The 21737-nt window shown below is 40.7% G+C and overlaps 1 protein-coding gene across 1 annotated transcript in view; it reads left to right on the forward strand.

Moving 5' to 3' along the window:
• Window positions 1-21737, forward strand: part of ntrk2a (neurotrophic tyrosine kinase, receptor, type 2a) — a gene marked incomplete at both ends in the record, with an annotated part of 63269 nt that overhangs the window by 29134 nt on the left and 12398 nt on the right. The window contains 2 exons of the mRNA XM_079269443.1: window positions 15450-15635; window positions 20252-20382. Of these exons, the coding sequence (XP_079125569.1) occupies window positions 15450-15635; window positions 20252-20382 (317 nt within the window). The remainder of the gene's footprint in view (window positions 1-15449; window positions 15636-20251; window positions 20383-21737) is intronic.

Raw genomic sequence — 21737 nt, forward strand, 5'->3', positions numbered from 1 at the left:
ACAATAATTACCTTTTACAAGATAAGACAAGACAAGACATACTTTATTGTCCCACGGGGAGATTTGTCTTGGGCTCCAAGCCGCTGCATCACACAACACACTTGTCCTCAACCTCACCATGCACATACACACCTAGAACACAGATCGTACGTCCATAATTGTGTCATCAAAGCGTTGAATAAATCGTCATCTTTCAAACACTGTCACCGTCTCACCAAACAGATCTACACGTGATGATCCTGAAAGTGCCGTCCAACTGCACTTGACTCCATTGTTTCTGTTTCGTCAGTCGATGACGGGAGGTTCGGTCTGAGTGCTCCTTTGTTTCCCACCCTGTGCTCTCTCGCACCAGTCGAGTGTCGGTTTGTGCGTTCAGTTCCTGCACTAATATTTGCACTGCTGCAATTGGTCGCCCTGGTTGGAGATTACTTCTGAGGCCTACTCAAAGTATACCGTGTGCATGCTTAGCCAGGATTGTATTAGACTAAAGTATAGATATCGGAAATGCTCGATTGTATTTCCAAGTACACTGACTACAAGAAGTTCTGGTGCCGCTCTGTTGTGAATAACATTAGCCTAATTTACTAAACCTCTGCTCGAATACCAGATTCAATTAACCTCGAAGATTCTTTACTCACAGTACGTGTAGCTATATGAAGGGTGGAAAAACAACACAAGGATATCGATATATAGCTCCATTGGAAAGATTGGCATTCAACCTCAAAATAAGCATTAAATGACTGAATGATGGTTATTTTCATGTGCAGAAGCCTTGTGTACTTTCTCCATCCTGAAGTGCAATAATACAGAAACAACCTTTTTAACAAATACTAAGCAAAACAACTTGTTGTGGTTCTGACACCAGCAACTACGCCTCTCTTGCAAAAGCTGTTTGTCGTTATTATTTATTGTCATCATTATTATTTTACAGTTGTGTTGTTTTCTTTTGTTCCCGTTGTTTTGTTTATGTTTTCTGTCTTTCCCTTCAGGCTGTGCGTTGTTTCAGAACATCCCAGTGGAGTTGGTCTCACGCTAACGGAGACGGACACACAAGAGACTAAAAGCAAGGGCGAAAGATTGTTTGTGTGTATTTGTGTGTCTCAGAGAGTGTTTGTGGGAGACAACATGGGAAATGGGAGAAGCTAAAGAAGAGGGGCATCCACATATCCAACCAACACAACAAAAAACTATGTATAAAAAAATGAAGGGAGTGGTCGGGGGTTACGGGGTTGTGCAAACACACACACACACACACACTCACACACACAGTGGTCAGGTGGATGGTGTCCATTATCAACTTCTAAAGGTAGAGGAACCAGGTAGAGCTCTGGGATGCAGCAGCCTGATCAACCAATCAGAGAGAGCCTTCAGAGACGCATAAAAGCCTCCCATTGGATGAATTATTCAGATCAGAGGGACAGAGACAGCCATTAACCTACATCTTGCCCAAAAGCACACATGCCTTCCACCTCTATACACACACATACACACACACACACACACACACTGCTGCAGATTTAAGCTACGGATTTTGGACATTACCACTCAGCCCCTTAGTGCTGATATATACCAGCTCAATATTTCTTTATGCACACATCAAAAGCCCATCTTACGTACATCCAATCCTAACTTTGTGAACAATGTCTTTATTACATCGTATAATAACACCAAATCCAAATAGCCAAGACATCCAGCCCCTCTACTGGCTCTTGGTGATGCTGCCAAACAGTTTGAAGAAGTTGTGAGGTTCATTAAACTCAGTAAACCAAAACCACTTTGCAGAATGGGGAAGAAAAAGAGACTTTGAAGAGAGCGAGAGAAAGAGAAAATAAGTGATTTTGTTTGAATTTGGCAGCAGCTTCCCATTAGTGTAGCCGGCGCTGCTGCAAGTCACAGTTAGAACAAGCAATAAAATAATAAAAGTGATAAGAGGAATGGAAAGGCATTCGAGAGAAAATGACTTCACTTCCATTTGCCTCGCTCTTGCGTGCTATAAATGCTAAAAAGTATATGTGACGAGTTGGCCAGGCTTCTGAAAGTCTTTACCGTTAACACCAGGAGTGGCAGAGCACACTACCTGACTGTTTGGGAGGCACTCTGCACTCAAACTGCTGCGTAACCGTCAAATTAGTTTTGCAGGTATTCAACACACCTGTCAAAACATCCAGCACATCCGCAGAAAAACAGATTTCTTTTCCACCCCCTCTTCGTACCCACAGTGCAGTTATAGTGGAAAATCAGTAGCTCTATAAATCAAACAATGTCAGTCGTGGTTTTTTGGGGGGGGGGGGGGGGGGGTATTTTTACAGTGAAGGATGTCTAAGATGTTACAAGCCTTGTATGCAATTCACCAGGGAAGACGCACCTCGTCAGTTTCCAACACTGACACACACTCGATCATGAATTGAGGTCTCTGTTAAATGAATCACAGGTTGCCTTCCACCAACCTTTCCTCTCTGAGAGACAGATGCAGTCACGCATGCACATCTGTCCATAATTGTACCCACGTGCACACATAAAGGCCCGCATAGAAAACCACAACAGTTTGGGCTCCATTGGACTTTTTAATGCACTTTTCTGTCTTACATGTTCATTTTGGATACATGGAAGGATACAATGCTGCACGTCTCACTTACATTGTGGAGACAGATACATGCTTATATTCACAGTTGCACACATGGATTATTAATTACGTGTGCATGTCAAGTGCAGCTTAGGTGCCTCCCATATGCACATGTAGGTAGCGTTTTACTTTATATCGTCCGCCAGCTGTGCACGTCAAGTCAGTATGTGGGATGACTCTCTCTCTCTCTCACACACACACACACACACACACACACCTACACACACACACACACACACACACACACACACACACACACACACACACACACACACACACACACACACACACACACACACACATACACAGAGAGAGGCAGTGCTGGCTGAGATTGAGGTCAGGGCAGACGCATGGGGAATATTTGATTAAGAGGGCTACAGGGTTAAGAAACAGAGACACTTTCTGCTGGTGTGGGAGAAGGTTTTTTTCTAGGGAATCACAGTTTAATAGAGTACAACGTTGTTTATCCAAAACCCCAGACAGACAAACTGGTCAGCAAATCTAATCCGAAGAAGAAAAAAAAACACACACACACACACACACACACACACACACACACACACACACACACACACACACACACACACACACACACACACACACACACACACACACACACACACACACACACCGTATTGTGTTTCAGGATAGCTGATGTTTTTAAATCACATTATGTTAAGAGTGTGCACTTGAACAGCCTCTGCATCCATTAATAAGACAAAAAAAGAGGGGCGGTGCACTTTAACTTATGTATGAAAATTCACATTCCAAGTGGTGTGGTAAGCTAGCTGCTAAACTGCACTTAGTGTTTATACTTTATATATACTTCAGTTTAAGGGTTCACCTCTTTGCTGTTAGAGTGATTTTGAAAGTGCCATGGTTATGGTTTGTATTTTAGAAATCAGTGCCATAAACTACCAGCACACTCTTAAAGCTTTCTCAAGCTTTTACAGTGTGCGACTGATTGAATCAAATATGCAAATTCGGGGGCATTTGTTTGGTTGAACCTTCACAGTCAGTTTAGTCTGTAGGTTTAATTCACTTGTTATTCATAGAAAAAAATATGAATATGCTCATAATGAGAAGAGAGTCCCGCATTAAAATCCCTTTGGAGCTTCGAAATAGAGAGAATTAATCAATCTGCCAAAGCGCTAATTATAGGCGTCAATAATTAAAAGAAATTAAAAAAACACATCAGAGTGACGAATGTTTAAAAATGCAACAAAATGAAGAAATAAAAACAAAAGGTTAATAATATTAATTTAAAAGAAGCCCTGAAGTGACGGATGATGAAAGTGGATGGTGTGGGAAGATTGGGTAGAGTGGGTGTGTCTTTGTGTGTGTCTGCGCTTACTGAGGGTGTGCTTGTGGACGCATGGTGTGTGTTTATAAGAACGTGAGACAGACTGATAGAGAAAGAAAGATTGTTTCAATTATGGAGGGAAAACTTCAAGCAGACACATTGCCAGTCTGTTTCTGCAGCTCCATCAGCAACATGAATGTAACTTGTTGGGTCTGTTGCTATTAGTGTGAACTTGCATTTAAACTTAAGCTGTTTTTTGTTTTTTACATAAAAGTATAGTATATATATATTACAACCTGGTGAATTTATCGTCCGTTTTTTTATGCATTCATTACTGTTTAGTGCAAAGTGCAGTTGTATCAACCGTCAAGCCATATCAGTAGAACAGTTGGATAAAACCAACTTCCAAATGTGACATGACCAGTAAACTTCACTGCTGGAAATAGAGAATGGACTGAACAATATTGGCATTATAAGACCTTTCAATAGTTCAACAGTTTGTGAGATACCCTTTGTATTTTGTACAGATTAAAGCATCAATATGCAACATGTTAATTCGGTGCTGGTAGGAGGGTTTTGTTACTCAGTCTCTGTGCTAAGGTAAGCTAACCGGCTGCTGGCTGTTTGTAGAAAGGACAGACATCGAGTGTGGTATCGATCTCCTCATCAAACTCTCCGCTAGAGAACAAATAAGCATATTTCCCAAAATGTCAAACTATTCATTTTTTAAAAAGGGAACAAAAACAAGGGTGAGGCTGATTCCTGTTAAGGCAGAATTTGCTCCAAATCCATATTTAGAGCAAACTTTGGTGCAGAATTGACTTGTATTTCAACAAGCTGAACATTTCAGGCAATCTTCATTCTTCAACTTGGGATTTTGATCGCAAAGACTCCTCTGTATTATTACCATTATTATTATTAATAAACAGAATATATAAAGTGTATTGCCGTTCAGAAGCTATACGTTTTTAAGAAACTGACTTTGTTAGTTTCTTTTATAAACCGGCTCATTTTAAGTTGAATTGCTTTGATTTTTTTGCACATAATTGCACATATTTTATGTTTGATCAATCTAAATTGCATATTTACGGTTTTGTTGAAATTGTTAAAGATGTTTAAGCTAAAAATTGACAAAATGCTAACACTGGGACATATGACATATATAGTATAGTAGGTTTTGAACTGGAAGTGAATGTTATTTTATGTTTTGTCTTTATTGTATTTGTCCTTTTTATTTCCTTTGTACATTCTGATACACAATAGTCTTGTTTTATAAGTGAAGAAGAGCCTGTTTTAACTTCATGTGTTTGTGACAGACATTACCGTACCTAATGTTTCATGCGTCTCCTCTAACTGCAGCACAGTGCCTAAAACCTTTCGGTAACTGCACAATGGTAACCTTTTTACCTCTCCATCGCTAGCATACAAAAGAAATGTCAATTCATGTCATATTTAGCACAAAGGAAAAGCTGAAGAAAAAAAGTGACAAAGTCTTTTTGGCTATTGATCCTCTTCCATAAACTGTTGTTGTGGCATTAAAGCTGCGTTCAAGAGGCTAATTGCTTAAAAGGCTCATTTGAAAACGATATTTCATACTTCAGAGGACAGAAAAGGGTTTTTTTTCTTTTCAATAAAATAAATCATTTATTGGTGTCCTTTGTGTGTAAATGTGTGTTTTTCATCCAAAAATGCAGGAGCTTTTAGGTGTGCATCTGTGCATATTTATTCCTGTGTGTTCCCTTATTTATCAGTACAAAGTACAAAGTACAAAGGCTTTGAAATCAATGCCACATTCAACTCTTTTATTGACAAACCTCTTTTCTGTAAATCACATTTTCCCTCCGTCTCTTTGACTCGATCCATCTCTGAACTGAAGGCAGCAACAATGTTTCAAGTCATCAATGCTTTTCCTTTTGTACTGCAAGACTGTGCGGATTGTCAACAGCCCCACTGTCCCAGACTAATTACAATAGACTTTTTAAAAAACTTTTATTCATGGAGTTAAAAGTTTTAATATGGTGTGATGGCTTTAAGCTTGAAAACGTATTCAGATCCTTTACTCGCGTAAAAATAACAATACCACACTGCAAAAATACCTCATTACATGTAAGGCTGCTGCACGGAAGCTGTTCCTTAAGTAAAAGCAAGTATGTAGTAAAAGTATCAATAGTAAAAGTAATCATTTCAGAAAGAGTGTTACGGTGGGGTTATGCTTGAAAGGAACTAAAGTTTGTAAGAACATGTTGGACGGCCAAAGATAGCTGTTCGGAGGGCTCACACTCCGAGGTGAAAGCGGTGAGCTGCAACAATGGTTTAAACGTCTCAAGCACTCCCTTCTGGAAGGCTTACATGACGTTGCCACTGGTTTTGACCATATGAAAAGTGACAGTCGTGCAAAGGGAAAGAAGGAAATAAGAAAGAGAAAGAGAAGTTTAAACCCTGACTGCGTCCTTACCTCTGCACACCTGGCCGAGTGCTGCGTGATGTGGGCATGAATGTCAGATTGTAGACAGAGGTGGATTTAACTAAGTACATTCACGAAAGCACTTTACTGAAGCCTACATTTGAGGTACAGTATGAGTACTTCCATTTTATGCTACTTCTATTTCACTACCTTTCAGAGGGAAATATTTGCCTTTTTATTCCTCTAATTGTATTTGACAGCTAAACCTACTATTTGTATTTCACAGTAAGAATTTACATTAAAACATGCTCAAGGCCCTAAGAGTTCAAATTGCCCAATATTACATCAAAAAAGTAAGTAAAAACAAAAACTGCTGCTTAAAAGGTGATGAATGAGTATTAGCAACCTGATTATGGATAATATCATCCTGGGTTTTGTGTTTGGATTCAGAAATAAAGCGCCATAAAATGGAAATACTTCAGTAAAATAACGTCAAATTGGTACTTAAATAAGTATGTACTTAAATAAATATGTACTTTGCGACTTTCCACCACAGTGGGTGTGATTGATTAAAAATAGCGAGATCTAAGGTGTATTAAGATTTACTTCATTTCAGCATTAACAGGTTAAAGACGAGTTTGTTAATGTAAGATGGAAAAGAAAGGTTGAGATGTTTCTCTTTTATACGTATGTTCTAATGTGGACATTTTGATATTTGAAGCATTTTTCTCCATAGTGAACAAGTGCCTGGTGCTATGATGGCCTGATATTACAGAACCGGAAACACAACAACACACAGTCCTTAGTCACACTTTAATTCCTCTCACCTCCTTCCCTGCTTCTTCGTTTGCACATCTCTGACCACCTCAGAGTGCCTTCAGTAGGAGGAACTGGTCTTCCAGTGTGTCATATGAGAAGGTGAATGTGGGTTGAATATTAAAAATAGAAAAAATCAGACTGAGGCTGCTACAAGGAAGGGAGAGAGAGAGAGAGAGAGAAGAGGATGTGGGAAAAAAACAAGATGACGAAAAAAAGCGGGGTGGTAGACACATGCATGGAGATGAGAGAGGAGATACGTGACGCGAGACAGACGCAGGAAGACAGCGAGAGACGAGCAAATGTCTATTTTTACCGGTGGTTGGTACCGAGAAGAGGGGAACGTGATAGGCCTCTGCATTAGGCCAAAGAGGAGGAGGATTTTACACTTGTACAGGCAGACATTTACTGAACTGCAACGCAGAGGAAATTCTACCCGTCTACTGAATCCATCACTAACTCTCTGCCCTTTCTTCTTTGTTGGCCCTTCTTCCTCATTCATGTGATTTCTTTGTCTGTGTTTCCATTGTTTCTCTTTTTAATAACTTTCTGTTGTATGTATAACCTTTTAACCTTATATCTTACTTCAGAAATAATTATTTATTTCAAATCTATTTACTATCACAAGCTGCCATTTACCCCTGAAATCAAACACACAAAAACCTACTGATAAACTACTGTGCAGTAACATTTAAAGTGAATCGATTCATCGATTAGGTGAAATAACCATCATCAATTCAGATCATTTATTGATTTTTCTTCATTCTTGAAGCAAAACAATGGCAAACATTTTCTGGTTACAGATTCTCACATGTGGATTTGCTGCTTATCTTTGTTTTATATCATTGAACACTGAATATTTAGTTTTCTTCTGAGTGTTGGTCAAACAAAACAAGACACTTATGATGAACTTGTGATCTGGGAAGTCATGATTGCCCTTTTTGCCACTATTGTTTTATGTTTCACACACTGAATGATAAATCAATAATGATGATTGTTGCAGCTCTAATACATGTGTTGAATGCTGTTGGATAAACCCTTTATATCTTTCAACATTCATCATGTTTTAATCTTATGGAAAAGTATCCAAAAGCTCTGGGGAGAATTGTATGCCCCCCGTAAAAATGTTAAGAGAACAATAAAGACCAAACACATTTGTTCATCAATAACTATATTAGCGGGAAGCGAGACAAGCAGAGACCCTTTCAACTTTTGATGACTAAATAAGCAGTTATATTTTGGTAAAAACATCCTTAGTTATTACTTATGAACACTAAAAACTGCTTCATCGGGACTGTGTGTGGGTGATTAGATCAGATTTGATTGACCTGGAAAGTTAAGCAAACAATCCCACAACTGTCATCACAGTTAGATTCAACTAAATCCTGATTGGTGCATGTGTGACATGACCCCTGCCTTACTTTAAACCAGTGAAATACAAAATACGAAATCTCCGTGCCAAATAACCTGAACTGTAGTACCTTTGGCAGACTGTATTTATGTAGAAAAATAATTTATTCCAAATTTATTCCAAATTATTTTAGCCAAAATTGTTTTCAGGCTCTAAAAATCTAAAATGTCATCTGCATAATTCTTCTTTCCCTGCATTATTTTGACTCCATTTGTCCCCCGTCTCTCTGCCAGGCACTGAGTGAAGCTGCATCTCTGTACGCTCTTCTTTACTCCCCTTTCTGCTGTCTCTCCTCTGTCTGTCCCTCTCCTCTGCATCCTCCATCCCCCTTCCTCCCGGATCGATAGATTACTTCCTGTGTTCAGCATTGTGACAGCACAGTTTAGAGACCACGGAGTTCAGGTTACCAGTCATCTGTGAGTGTGTGTTTGTACCTATTGTGATGGGCGTAAGGGGTCAGCGAGACCTTTGGGGTCAACAGTGAAAGCAGTCCTGTGTTTTTGCCCTGAAGCCTGCGTGACTGCTCCACTGACGGCTTGGATAAAACGTCCATCAGAGACATATATAGGGGGTTTACATGCATGGGAATTTCATGTCTTTTTAATTCGTAGTCAATTATTCTTCATCGAGAGGCAAAATGATTATATGGCAGCCAGAGAATCTGCATTTGTGAGTGTGAAATTGTGAAGAATACCTGAGTTTCTGCTCTGGTACATGTTATTTACTCAGCAGCTTTAGAGCCAAAAGGGTTGAAGTAAATATACTAAATGGCTTCAACTGCAGAGAGCAAACTAGAGTAGATGGCTTGCCTGTTAAATTTGTTATTTTTGTCAACTTGTACCTGATATCTAGGCTGTCCATCAACTACCTATGAAGTGCATCTGAACTCTATATTTCAAACAATTCGTGCTCTAACCTCACTGACTACCGACAGTAAAATAATCTCAAGTTATAAAATCCACTATTATCTGCTAACAACTGCTCCTTCTGTTGCTATCTGGGCACAAGACAACCAAGCTGTTTTAACAGACTGACTGACAGGCCCTGATGTCCTTAAATCCCATAATAGCCTCTCTGCATCCATCGCCCTGGGCAACAAGCAGCGGTAAATGGCTTCAGGTTGTCTGAGGTGTACCCAGAGAGCCTAAGATAGATCAATGCACTCACAGTCATAATTTTAACTCCACTCCAGCGTACGCTCCTGCCATAAAACTCCTGCTCAACTCCAGATCCCCAAACCCTCGGGCTCCCACAGCAGCGCCGGTGTCACAGCAGCAACTTAGAGAGCTAAAGAATGGACTGTCCAGGTGGAGTAGCTGTGTAACATTGAGTGTGACTCACAATCATTGGGGAGGGCTGGGTATCGATACTCGAAACCTTTAAGGTATCAACCGAAATAATAACCCACTACCAAGTAGTATCAACACTTCTACATTCAGCAGCCTTATTTGGAGTACATGGGTATAACACGAACAGCACCATAGGACTATAATTATTTGGAGCTCCGATTTACAATGTAGTCATTGCATTCTCCTTTGTGTTGTGTTACTTTATGCACCAACCTTTTTTTTTTTTTTTTTTTGGGTGGGGGGAATTATTTATTGATTTACTTAATTTTATTTCATTTGTTTGTGTTTAGTTTTTTTTTTTTTTTCTCTTAACTTGTTATGTAGTTTGTAATGTTTAATGTTCTGTGTTCTATATGCTCTCTTGCATTGTTAAAATAAAATATTCTAAAAAAAAAAAAAAAACACTTCTACATTCAAATGATAGCTGCACTGGATCCTTTTTGTGCCCAAGATCTAGAAAATAAAATGAAATTTCTATTTGTACGGTTTTACTTGCAGCCAAACACCGCAGGCGTTCTTTGATTTCATGCGTGATTGGCCCACTACCGCAGCAGCTACAACCCATACAGCCGGGATTTCCTGCCTGCACATGGCTCTGAACATGGAGATGTCTGAGCCGCCGGCAAGCAGTTAACACTGCGAATACTTTACATGAGGGGTAACCAGAGGGTGGGCACAATGGTTACGCGACAACGCAGTCCTAACATCATGAGTCGGGGGACGGCGCTATCAGCGGAAACCGTTTATAATGTTGACATTCAAAATATTATTATAATTATCAATAACTCACAGAAACAACTTATCTTCTCTGTCACTCTCTCTCAGACACACACACACACACACACAGCGAGCGCCGCTGCGCTCAGTTTTCGGTCAAGAATCAAAATTTACAAAAAAAATGATTTCCAAAATGTACAACCTGTTTTATCTATCAACATATTTGTCTTTAATCCATATTTCTTGGCCTTTCACTTTTCAAAAACAAATTTTCACTGCAGTGAAAATTTTTGTTTGCCGGACACAAAGGGAGGCCGCACCTGTATTAACGGGGCGGGCTAGCAGCAATGTAACAGCACCGTAAATTACATTCATATTACCACAATAACGTATACATGTAACTCAATTATATTTCCCCCATTTTCTAGGGTGATGACATCTTAAAAGATAATGACAGACAGTTGAAGTTTCATTCAAAAACCTCAATAGAAGCTGAATTTGAACGTAACAGACTGACATTTGGTACACCCCTTTCAACTGAAAGAATTTAGCAATTGTAACACAGTAAACACAATCTGATCCGTCGTTGCCAATTAGGAAATCTGTAGACTCCCTTGTCTCTAAGAACTTTCATGAACAGAATAGAAGGTAACCTAACCAGAGCCGAGTCCACTTCAACCGTCTAGCTATTTTATGCATAAAAACAAAAAAGCTTCAGCATAATATTTTCACGGATATGGTCATGATATGGTAATAATCGTTACAAGAAGGCTATGCTCTATGCAGTAAACCATTTCAGCTTCTACCTGGTACTACCTGGTAACAGTAACACTTTATGGGAACTGGTATTGGTACTGGCATCGTCACCAAGCCCTATTGGTGAGTTGCATCTGTAGCTCATGTAGCTCCACCATCACCCCTTTTCCTTGCAATAACTGAGACATCTCTGAATTTGGATGCTTCAGGCGTGCATATTAGCTGAATTACAGTTGATTTAATACCCAGCACTCATTTATCTTCTGTAAATTAGAAACAACTGTAGAAACTAGATTTTTTCACAGTGCAGCACTTAAGTTTCTATCATCCCCTGCACATTCAAAGTGGGGGGGATTTCCTTCTATCTCGACAGGGTTGTATAACATTGTATGTCGATGAAACACATCTACTCAGTTTCACCAAGCGTCTAATTTCCAGCACTCTACACAAACCTCTAGGCCGTGTGGACACGAGGTCATTCATTTAACAATGTCATCGTTTAGATCGTCATTCCAGTTGTTAATAGTAACATTGTACCTACCAAGTACAGACCTCGGAACAAAGCAGCATCACGGAGAGTTGGTAGGTGGTGTGACTTTATTGAAGGCCAATGCAAAGTGGCAAAGACCGACGCAGGTGGTCGCAGATGGGTGCTACAAAATGAGCTGAGGGGCAAGTTTCCCACAACAATGAACAATTTGTAACCCACTTTAACTTCAACACGTTTCACTGAAGTATCAAACACCTGCCGATCACAACTCAGTGCCTCTACCTATTTAACCTTTACCGATTTATAAGACAAATAGACTTAAAAACAACGACATAATTGGCATTGTTCGTGGTCATCCTTTTGCCACTCACCTCTCAGTCATGACCTGAGCTTTGAAGGCAAGGCGATGTGTGTTATTGACTGTTAACCCGACCTGCTCCTCGCCAGACTGCGAGGAGCTCCAGTCTCCACCAGTTTAAACATCAGTTCCATGTCTATTAACAGTGTTGGGTCGTGACCTGACCCCACTTATACCTTCACCTCTCCTGTCCATCTCTCTCTTCCTTCCTCCACCTCCCCCACTTTACATCTTTTCATCCCCTTTTACCAAGTCACTCCCTGTGGACCCATACCACCTCTCTTTCTCATACACACACACACACACACACACGCGCGTGCACACACATACCCCCTCAGCTTAACGGTATTTATAACGATCTGACCCTGGGCCCTCTCTGCGTTAATGATCTTCAGCCCCTCCCAACACAAACACACACATGCTGACAGACAATAACCTGCGCTCTCATGAGCAGCATGTTTTTCTTCTTCCCTTTAATACGTTGAGAAAGTCTCAGATCGGTAAACGTTGCAAGTAATTAGACAACTCGAACTGCCCAAAACCATCATTTGAATGCAAAATGTCTCGAGTGAAAGAAATTTGGAAACCACGCCCTTTTCGGACAGCCAGCTGTTTGGTACTGGCAGCTGTAACATGCAAAATGTCCGTCTCTCATCTAGTAAGGCTGAAATAGTCTCAATTTAAGGGGAAACAAAATTATTAAGTATTCCTCCATTTAAGAACATGAATAAAATACACAACTCTGACAGTATTTACAATTAGCAGCAGCTGTTTTGACATTTTGAGTGAAATTGAGTTTTAATTGAAACCGATCAAACCAAAAACAATGATCTCTTCATCTGGTGATCTGCATGTTTTCAGAGAAACCGAATGATTACATGTGCCGTCATGGGTTGACAATTTCCATCCTAATCTTTGGATTAAAAAATAGAAATATCTAGAATCATCCAGAAAATCTGCATTGTCAGAACGTTTAAAACAAAGCTGTTTAACTTTCTTCTTTATTGCCCCTTCCACACACAAAAAAAGATTGATACAATATATTACAAAATACAAAACAAAAGGAGAAAAATCCACATTATACTATTATACTACAACTAGAACTAATACTACAAATAATATTGTACTGTTTTGTTAAAAGCATTTTGGAGTGAGGTTGACATGATTTTCCCAAGGTAGCAATTATTTGTAATGTGTGAAAACAATTGTGAGTTCCATCTGAAAATTGCAAAGAGTTGAATTAATTCACCCCACAACTTGTTTGGTATTCATCGTTCATTACTCTTTAGGGTCCATTCATTGAAAGTGACACATTAGTATACTTGTCTGATCCTGGACACAGCACTAGAGCCTGACATGAGGCCAGGGACAGAGGAAATGAGTGATGTCAACCACTGTTATAATTCAGCACAACCCACCGCATACATCTACTGTACTTTGAGCTCATGGGAAATCAATCTCAACTCATGATACAATGTTTTCTGTTCACTAATGCTTGGTGTCTTGAAGAGGTCTGGAGAAGGACTGCGTGTAATTCAGAATAACGCTTCCTGGTCGATGGGTCCCATGCTCTAACTTGTCTTTAGCGTTATTTTTTATTTCTACTGAAACACGGTGAAGAGCTGATGAAAAACCAAGACAAGATGGAAGCATCCAATTATGCTCTTTAAAAGAGCCTTATGCACACACACACACAGACACACACACACACACACACACACACACACACACACACACACACACACACACACACACACACACGCACACACACACAGACACTCGCTTTCTCTCGTTCACACCCCTAGATCAGTGAAGAATGCATACATTTGTTGGAGGCATGAAAGAGACCATCACTCACAAGCTGTTATTACAGTACTTGTACTGAAAAGCAGTAATTTGCTCACCCCTCTATGTACCTGAGTGATTATGATGATTTACAAGTGTTGCCGGTTGTCATTATGTTATTTCGTGTGTTAGCACTGGAAGCTCTTTCTACTGTGATTTCAGTTTGCATATGGGCATGTGGAGCTTGTTTATAGACAAAAAAAAGTGAAAATATCCTGTAAGGTTGTAAGTTTTAAGCATACACATTAGGGGTTAAAGGTCACAGAAGAAGTGTTAAGCAGCATTGTTCTGTGTGTTGTGCTCTGTTTATTATGCGTGACAGTGGGTGCCGGTATGCACTTGCAAACGTAGTTACTATTTCTAACTCTGTCTTATGCAATTGTTGGTCCTCCTCTGACTTCTTGCAGTGCTGTTGCACATTAAGATGTGTGTGTTGGCCAGTGCTGTGTGGCTCATGTGGTCAGCCCAAGGATAACGTCCCTCCACCTTCTGCATAGCAAGAAGGTTAGGTGTGGTGAAAGTGGGTGTCCAGCCAGCACTGCTTTCAGCAATGTAAGGAGCTGTGTTGTTGAGCAACGGTGAAACGGGAAATACGATTCAGTTCAGTTGGGGTGACAGATCCATGAGTTTGATGCCTCACGACCACTAAAAACACTGCAACACAGTGCAGTGTCACAAAATAGGAAACTAGGAATGTACATTGGCCAACACAGCCTCTTGTAAAATGATAAAGGTGACAAAGATGAGCCAGGTTTCCCTTTTTGCACCATAACTCTGCATTCGTTTTGCACTATGCAGCCTCGTCAAATTGGTGGTTTCGGAACGTGACAGAAATTCCCCCCAAACCCGACACTGTAGAGGACTCGTGAGAGGGTGTCAGACACTGCTCACCCGTCAGACAAGCAATAAGCGCTTGCTCTCTTATAGCCCTATTTGAGGGTGAAACCTGTGTTAGATTTAAGGATAGTAACAAACTGTACTTGACTCTACTTCTATGATCACAATTGAAGCTTTGTAATGTGACTATTTGTCATTTCAAAAGTCACTGAAAACTTAGGGGGTGATTTGTGTTGCTAAAAACACATGAATACAAATGTGCAGGTCCATTTAGTAGCGTACACACTCTAATGTTATGAACATAACTGATGTGTCTCTCTCCTCTCAGATGTCTACTGTGATCAATATTAACAGCTTAACCTCCCCGCTTTATGATCGCATCTCTTCAATCTCTGCTAATCACAGCTTAACCACTGAATTCATTCTCTTGTGTCTTTACACCATTAACAGGGCTGCTGCCACGGGTACTGACATGTTCCGTCTCACACGCAGAACCTCACTGTCAAGATAACTGAACTCCCTCTTTCTCTGCCCTCTCAGGACCATCTTCGGTGATCAGTAACGACGACGACTCGGCCTCTCCTCTTCATCACGTCTCTAACGGCAGCAACACTCCCTCGTCCTCAGAGATGGGCCCTGACGCGGTAATGATCGGCATGACCAAGATCCCGGTGATAGAAAACCCTCAGTACTTCAGGAGCACAAACAGCCTCAAGACCGACACGTGTGAGTAAAAACCTCACTTATCTGTCACCCAAATGAACTGTGTTAAATAAACGCTTATCGACCCATTATGAGCAATCTGCTGCGAAGCAGTCGAGGCGTGGGGTTACCATGGCAACATCTTTCTGGCTGTCATGGCGATGACCTTGGAGCGGCTGATGATCAGCTGTCGATTGTGAGAGAGGAGTTGAATATAGAAAGTCTATTTATACGTGTGTGTGTGTGTGTGCCCCGGCATATGTTGAGCATGAATCCATTCATAAATGTGAGACGTCCACGTGGGACTCATGCACACGCATGACCTGATTTTTTTTAACAGCGCAACAGGTACATACTGTACATAGTGGCGCAGAAATCAACAAAACAAGAGACAAAAAGGGCAAAGAGAAAGTGGAAAGGAGAAAGGGACAAACAGAAACAGAACAAAAGAGAAACGAGGAGAACAGAAGGAGACAACAGTCAAATGGACGGACAGAGAGCACACACCGATATTGACCTGGCCCATCAACATGACATTAGGATTATTGGCAAGTAATAAAAGCTTCTCCAGGCTTTGAAACCACGCGTGTGTGTGTGTGTGTGTGTGTGTGTGTGTGTGTGTGTGTGTGTGTGTGTGTGTGTGTGTGTGTGTGTGTGTGGGTGTGTGTGCGTGTGTGCGCTCTTATTTTTGAGGGCACAGTTGAAGGAGGTATAATAATGGGAGGGATTTGAGGATGACCTTTTTGGTTGTGCGTTGTTACTAAAAGACAGACTGGGATTTACAGCCGAGAGACAAGAACGAAAGCGCTGAGGATCAATGAACGTCAATAACGTACCGCTGCGTATGAGTGCGTGTTTTTAATACACTGCAGCCATTACAACTATTCTGTATGCTTCTTTGACTCGCAGACAGGCGGCATAAATACTGAAAGTATCGGACCGATTGTTTGGCAAAGCACTCAGTTGCATGCCAGGGACTGAACTCTTTTTAAAGATTGGTCTTAACCAAGCTTGTGGCCTGTAATATTGAATACAAGCTTTGACTTCAAAAGATGGCACAGGCCTCTTCCTGGCAGCAATAAAGCAACAATTACTCAGCAGAGATGATGGATCCGTGTGTAATTACAGGATCTGTTAGCGGTGTTGCAAAGCTTCACTTGTGCAGCTTACCTCTGAAGTTAACGCCTCATTAACAATAATTACCTCAGAGGAGCGAGCGTGGTTGGAGAGTGTGTTGCAAGCATTTTGAAAGACTGACAGTAAAACCCATATGGACTCGCATAGGTTGGAAGTACTGTGTGTATGTTTCTGTAACCCCACATAACCGTATTCATCGTATGTATACGGAATGTCAGTGTGTCAAGCAACTGAAGCGCGGATGTAGTGAAGAGTTTAGAAATACTGAGGTCATAAATTCAATTCCCAACAACAACCCCAGCCGGAAACCGGAAATAAAATGGTGTTATTTGTCTTTTTCAAATTATATTTGATGGATTTTTTGAGGACATTCAGCAACTCCTTAAACTGAACTCTGGCTGGAATAACTGCCACTATTTTCCCTATACTTCGTATAAGATTACATACCTCTCAGGAAATTATTTGGAAATTCGGACTCAGTTTGACATTTTGGAAATACGCTTATTTGCTTTCTTGATGAGAATTAGAAGAATGACACCATACTGTCATGTCGGGAGTTGTGTGCAGGACTATTTCTTGGGCAGGCACATGCAACTTCCTGGAGGCTAGCTGTTTCCCCCATTCACTGTCTTTGTGCTAAGTTAAGCTAACTGGCTCGAGCTACATATCAATCCTATCATCCAACTATGGCATGAAAGGAAACACTGATATTTCCCAGAGAAGTCAAAACTCCTTGCAGGATTCAAATCATATGTAATGCTAAAACTCAGAGAGGAGAACATACAGAGGACTTGACCTCAGTGTCCTCAGTAGCAGCTACAGCCCTGAACTGAAGGAGAGATGTATCTTTCTTCATCTTTGTGAAGTTACCCCTTCCTCTTGGCTTTGTCTACGGTATCTCTCAATTTTTCCACCGTTTCCATCCCAGCAAATCCTCTGAGGTTTGTGTTTTGTCATATCTAGGGAATGAGGATTAACACTGTTCTGGGAAATGTTATTCACAAGTCAACACATGCGTACAGTAAACACCCATTTACACACACACACACACACACACACACATACACACACACACACACACACTAAGCTTATGAAAATTGAGGTCACAATTATCTACACCTGATAGAACGGCATGTAGTTGGGAGTGTAGGGAAAAAGAAAAGGAACTATATGAGTCATGACATGAACTGCATGAGGAATTTGACAGAGAAAGGGGCGTCTCTGCTGGCCCTGTTTTTAAAGCAACTGTCAAACATGGTTGTCTCTTTGACACATCACGTTGCTTGATTCAAATTACAAAACACATCATTTCCAAACTGTTTTATGTCAGCATCCAGGGTCATGGAAAGATTCGTGGGCAGATGAGGGAAGGAGGAAGGGAAGAAGCGGCAGATGGGAAAAGGTGGAATAATTATGTCCCGAGACGTTCATTTATTTGGTTGTTTATAAGATGCTGATTAAGGAGGATAGGTATGAGAGGTGGCTCTTTTGGGAAATGTGGAGCGATCGGAGGACCAAGGGAAAGGACAGATGGAAAAATATGGGAGGAGGAGGTGGCTGATGGGAAATATTATTCCTCTTGATGTTAATGTTGTCGGCGCCGTCATAAACAAGTGATGGAAAAAGAGTGATGGAGCAACAGAATGGGGGCAGAACGTGTGCCTGGATGTTAATGTTTAGAGGATGCTGATTAAAAAGTGATAAGTTCAGCAGATGAAGGGAAACGAGAATAGGGAGAAATGAATGATGGAGCAGCGGGATGCTAAATAAGGAGAGAGAGAGTAAGATGATGAGACTGGATGGAGGGATGCTAAATGAGGGAAAACGGGTACTTATTAAGAAAAACATCAGAGAGGGAGAGTGTAAAGTTTGGTAAATGGGGAATAATATATCTGTATATCTTAATTAAGGATACTGATTGATGAGAAGAGGGGTGATGTGTAGCACTGCACAAAGAGATGCAGTGTAATAATGAATGCAGGGTGGAAGGAGTGTACAATTGGCAAAGGCAGACAGCTGGAAAGCAGAATTCATGAGCAATATGAGGCCATAAAAAATGAAATAACTTGATTTTGAAAGTTCTTGATTGCTGTGCGAAGCAATTATGGAAAATTCTTGAATATATGAATGCAAAATTAGTGGCAATGACACATTATGAATGTCACAATAAAGATGAATTTAAAAAGAAACAAAAAACAGCAGGAAAGGCTGTGAGAACAACACCACATCTTCCTGCCAAAGAAAGAAAAGCGATAGGGGAAGCATTGGTCTGCACACATCAATTTATTTCCTATTTCAGGGTGTTAATTAAGGAGAAGCGGTGCGAGGCGTTTTCATGGGTGAACGCTTATTACACAACCTCAGTAGGAAATGGTGCGGTGAGGTAATTAGCTGGTTAGTTGGCTTGCTTACAACTAGTTTGTTGGCTTACAATAATCGTTCAAGTCTTGTTGCTTCAAATAGTAATGGAATAATTATTGTACATAATTATCAAATTTAATTTTGCAACAACATATATATTTATTACTTGTGTATATATACATTTGCTACATTTGAAAAGGTGCATTTGGCAAAACAAAATAGTAGTAAGTTGGCATGAATTGTAGGAGACATGTGTATACTGTGCAAAGCTTACAAACACACACACGTGTTGGATAGTGTGTGTTCTCCTCCATCACAATCTTAAATGCTTTTGAATCTCTCGCTCTCTCTCTCGCTCTCGCTCTCGCTCTCTCTCTCTCTCTCTCTCTCTCTCTCTCTCTCTCTCTCTCTCTCTCTCTCTCTCGCTCTCTCTCTCTCTCTCGCTCTCTCTCCGTCTGTACCATATTGGGTTGTGGTGGACCTCGGTAGCTCACAGTGTAGATCGATGCAGCTTCTGGGAGTCTAGCTGGGCTTTAATGTGATATTCTGAGTGGACAGCTTTCCTTCAAATGCACCTCTTAATCACATCACAGATAAATCTCAGCTCTTGGTGTCCTCTGTGTGTGTGTCAGTGTGTGTGTGTTCAAGAAGTACCCAAGTGCATACATGTGTTATCGGATAATATGTGTTTCCTTGTATGCAGACAATCGCACATGTGGCCTGCAGTCAAAGGGACGGGGCTTAGCGATGTTGTAGTAAGGGCACCTTGAATGTATCATCGGCATGTTAAAATGCAATGTTTTCAAAGAAATCAGCTGGCGTGTAGTCGGGAGTTACTTAGCAACAGAGAGCAGGTTTGTCGACACGACATGAAACAGAGAGACGCACATTTTTAAGATTTACATTATAGTAAAAATTGGATCAAATTAGTGTATGACAAGAACATTTCAAAACATGTATGAAAGCAATCACATGAAAGCGCACCTTGCAGCTATAGAAGATAAATCATGATATTTCCTTTTATATTCTTATACTTTGACAAATGTTGTCTTGACCTCATGTGAACTAACATACATAATGTTTCTAAACCAAGATGGCCAAGGGAATCATTTTCTTACTCTCTGTCTTTCCTCTTCTTCCAGTCGTCCAGCATATTAAGAGACACAACATCGTGCTGAAGAGAGAGCTGGGAGAGGGAGCCTTCGGAAAAGTCTTCCTGGCCGAGTGTTACAACCTTTCACCTGACCAGGAGAAGATACTGGTGGCTGTCAAGGTAATCTGAGGGCCTGCTGGTCTTATTTCACTTTCTTTTCTGCAAGAAACAGTTCAAAAGTAGAGAAAATGATTGCGTATGTTCCTACTGTTAAAGTGTTATAGTTCCTTACTAGGATTGCATGAATATATTCTATGTTTCCTACAGTAAAGACAGTCGCAGACCTCCAAAATTTGTTTACATGGTCTATTTTCTGTTGCCCTAAAATGTCCTCAAAATGTGAGATTATTAGTGCAAGTGAAGAACCACTCAAACAAAACACAAACTCGGACATGGAAGGACAGATTGTCTCTGACAAATCAAATGAAGCACCGTCCAGTCTGCACTACAAAGAAGGTGTTTCAAATGATGCCGGTGTCGAGTTTCAAAAGTAGATACTTTGAAGACCCCTGACCCTACAGAATGATTGGTGGCACCAAATTAACAATGTTGATATTTTAGCTGAAGTTATTGACTTCTCTACTAGCTGCCGAGCCTGAATATCACTGTGGGCTTTGCTGTGTACATGTGACAATAAATTGGATTTACTTTTTCTTCTAATATATATTTACAGTTTGCATCAGATAATCTTATGTTTCTGAAATGGACACGTTAGACATCTCCATGTTTACCATCTCCTCAGCTCCATTTCCTCTGCTACTGTTAGAAGGTCGTCTTTAAAGAGTTTCTCTTTAATAAGCGAAAGGTGGAATTACACTCAAACCGCTGACTTCCGGGGCCAAATTGAATGGTTTACATGGGGGCATCCTCCCATCACATCTTTCCGTTCATGCATCTCTCAATCAAGGATGCTTTCTCTCCTGGTCTCCTGGCGGTGAAACACGATCTTATTGGTGGAGATCTTCTCATTAACAATACATGACCTGTGAGAGAGACCCCCCCCCCTCTCGTCCCCACTTCCTCTGTCTTCCATGCCTCACCTCTAACTCGCACCTGCAGTACTTTCCCTTTCCCCTCTGCAACCGCTCTTCTTACTGCTTTCCTCTCTTCAAATCCTCCACCTTCTTTTTCTCTAAACCGCCTGCTGGCCCGCTGATGTTTGCTGCCGGCTTAGCTTCAGCTCAGTCTGAGCTCTCTGCAAAATATGCACCTGAAAATCCCACAGAAGCGCAGTTCTTTACTGCAGAACAATATGCTGTGTGTTGCTGTACAGCATGTCAAATCTGGTAAAAACATTATATAACCATGCAGTCAACTTACACTGAAAATAAAGTGCCATAGGTGTGGTTGCATGTATATGAATCATTTAGTCATTAGAGTAACTTCATTTTAACTCGACCAATTCATTGGATTTTCTTCCAATTAGCTGATGTACCACCTGCTTACAGCACACTCTTCCTGCTCGTTGCGTCATC

This window comes from Melanostigma gelatinosum, assembly GCF_949748355.1.
Source record: "Melanostigma gelatinosum genome assembly, chromosome: 6".
Taxonomy (NCBI): domain Eukaryota; kingdom Metazoa; phylum Chordata; class Actinopteri; order Perciformes; family Zoarcidae; genus Melanostigma; species Melanostigma gelatinosum.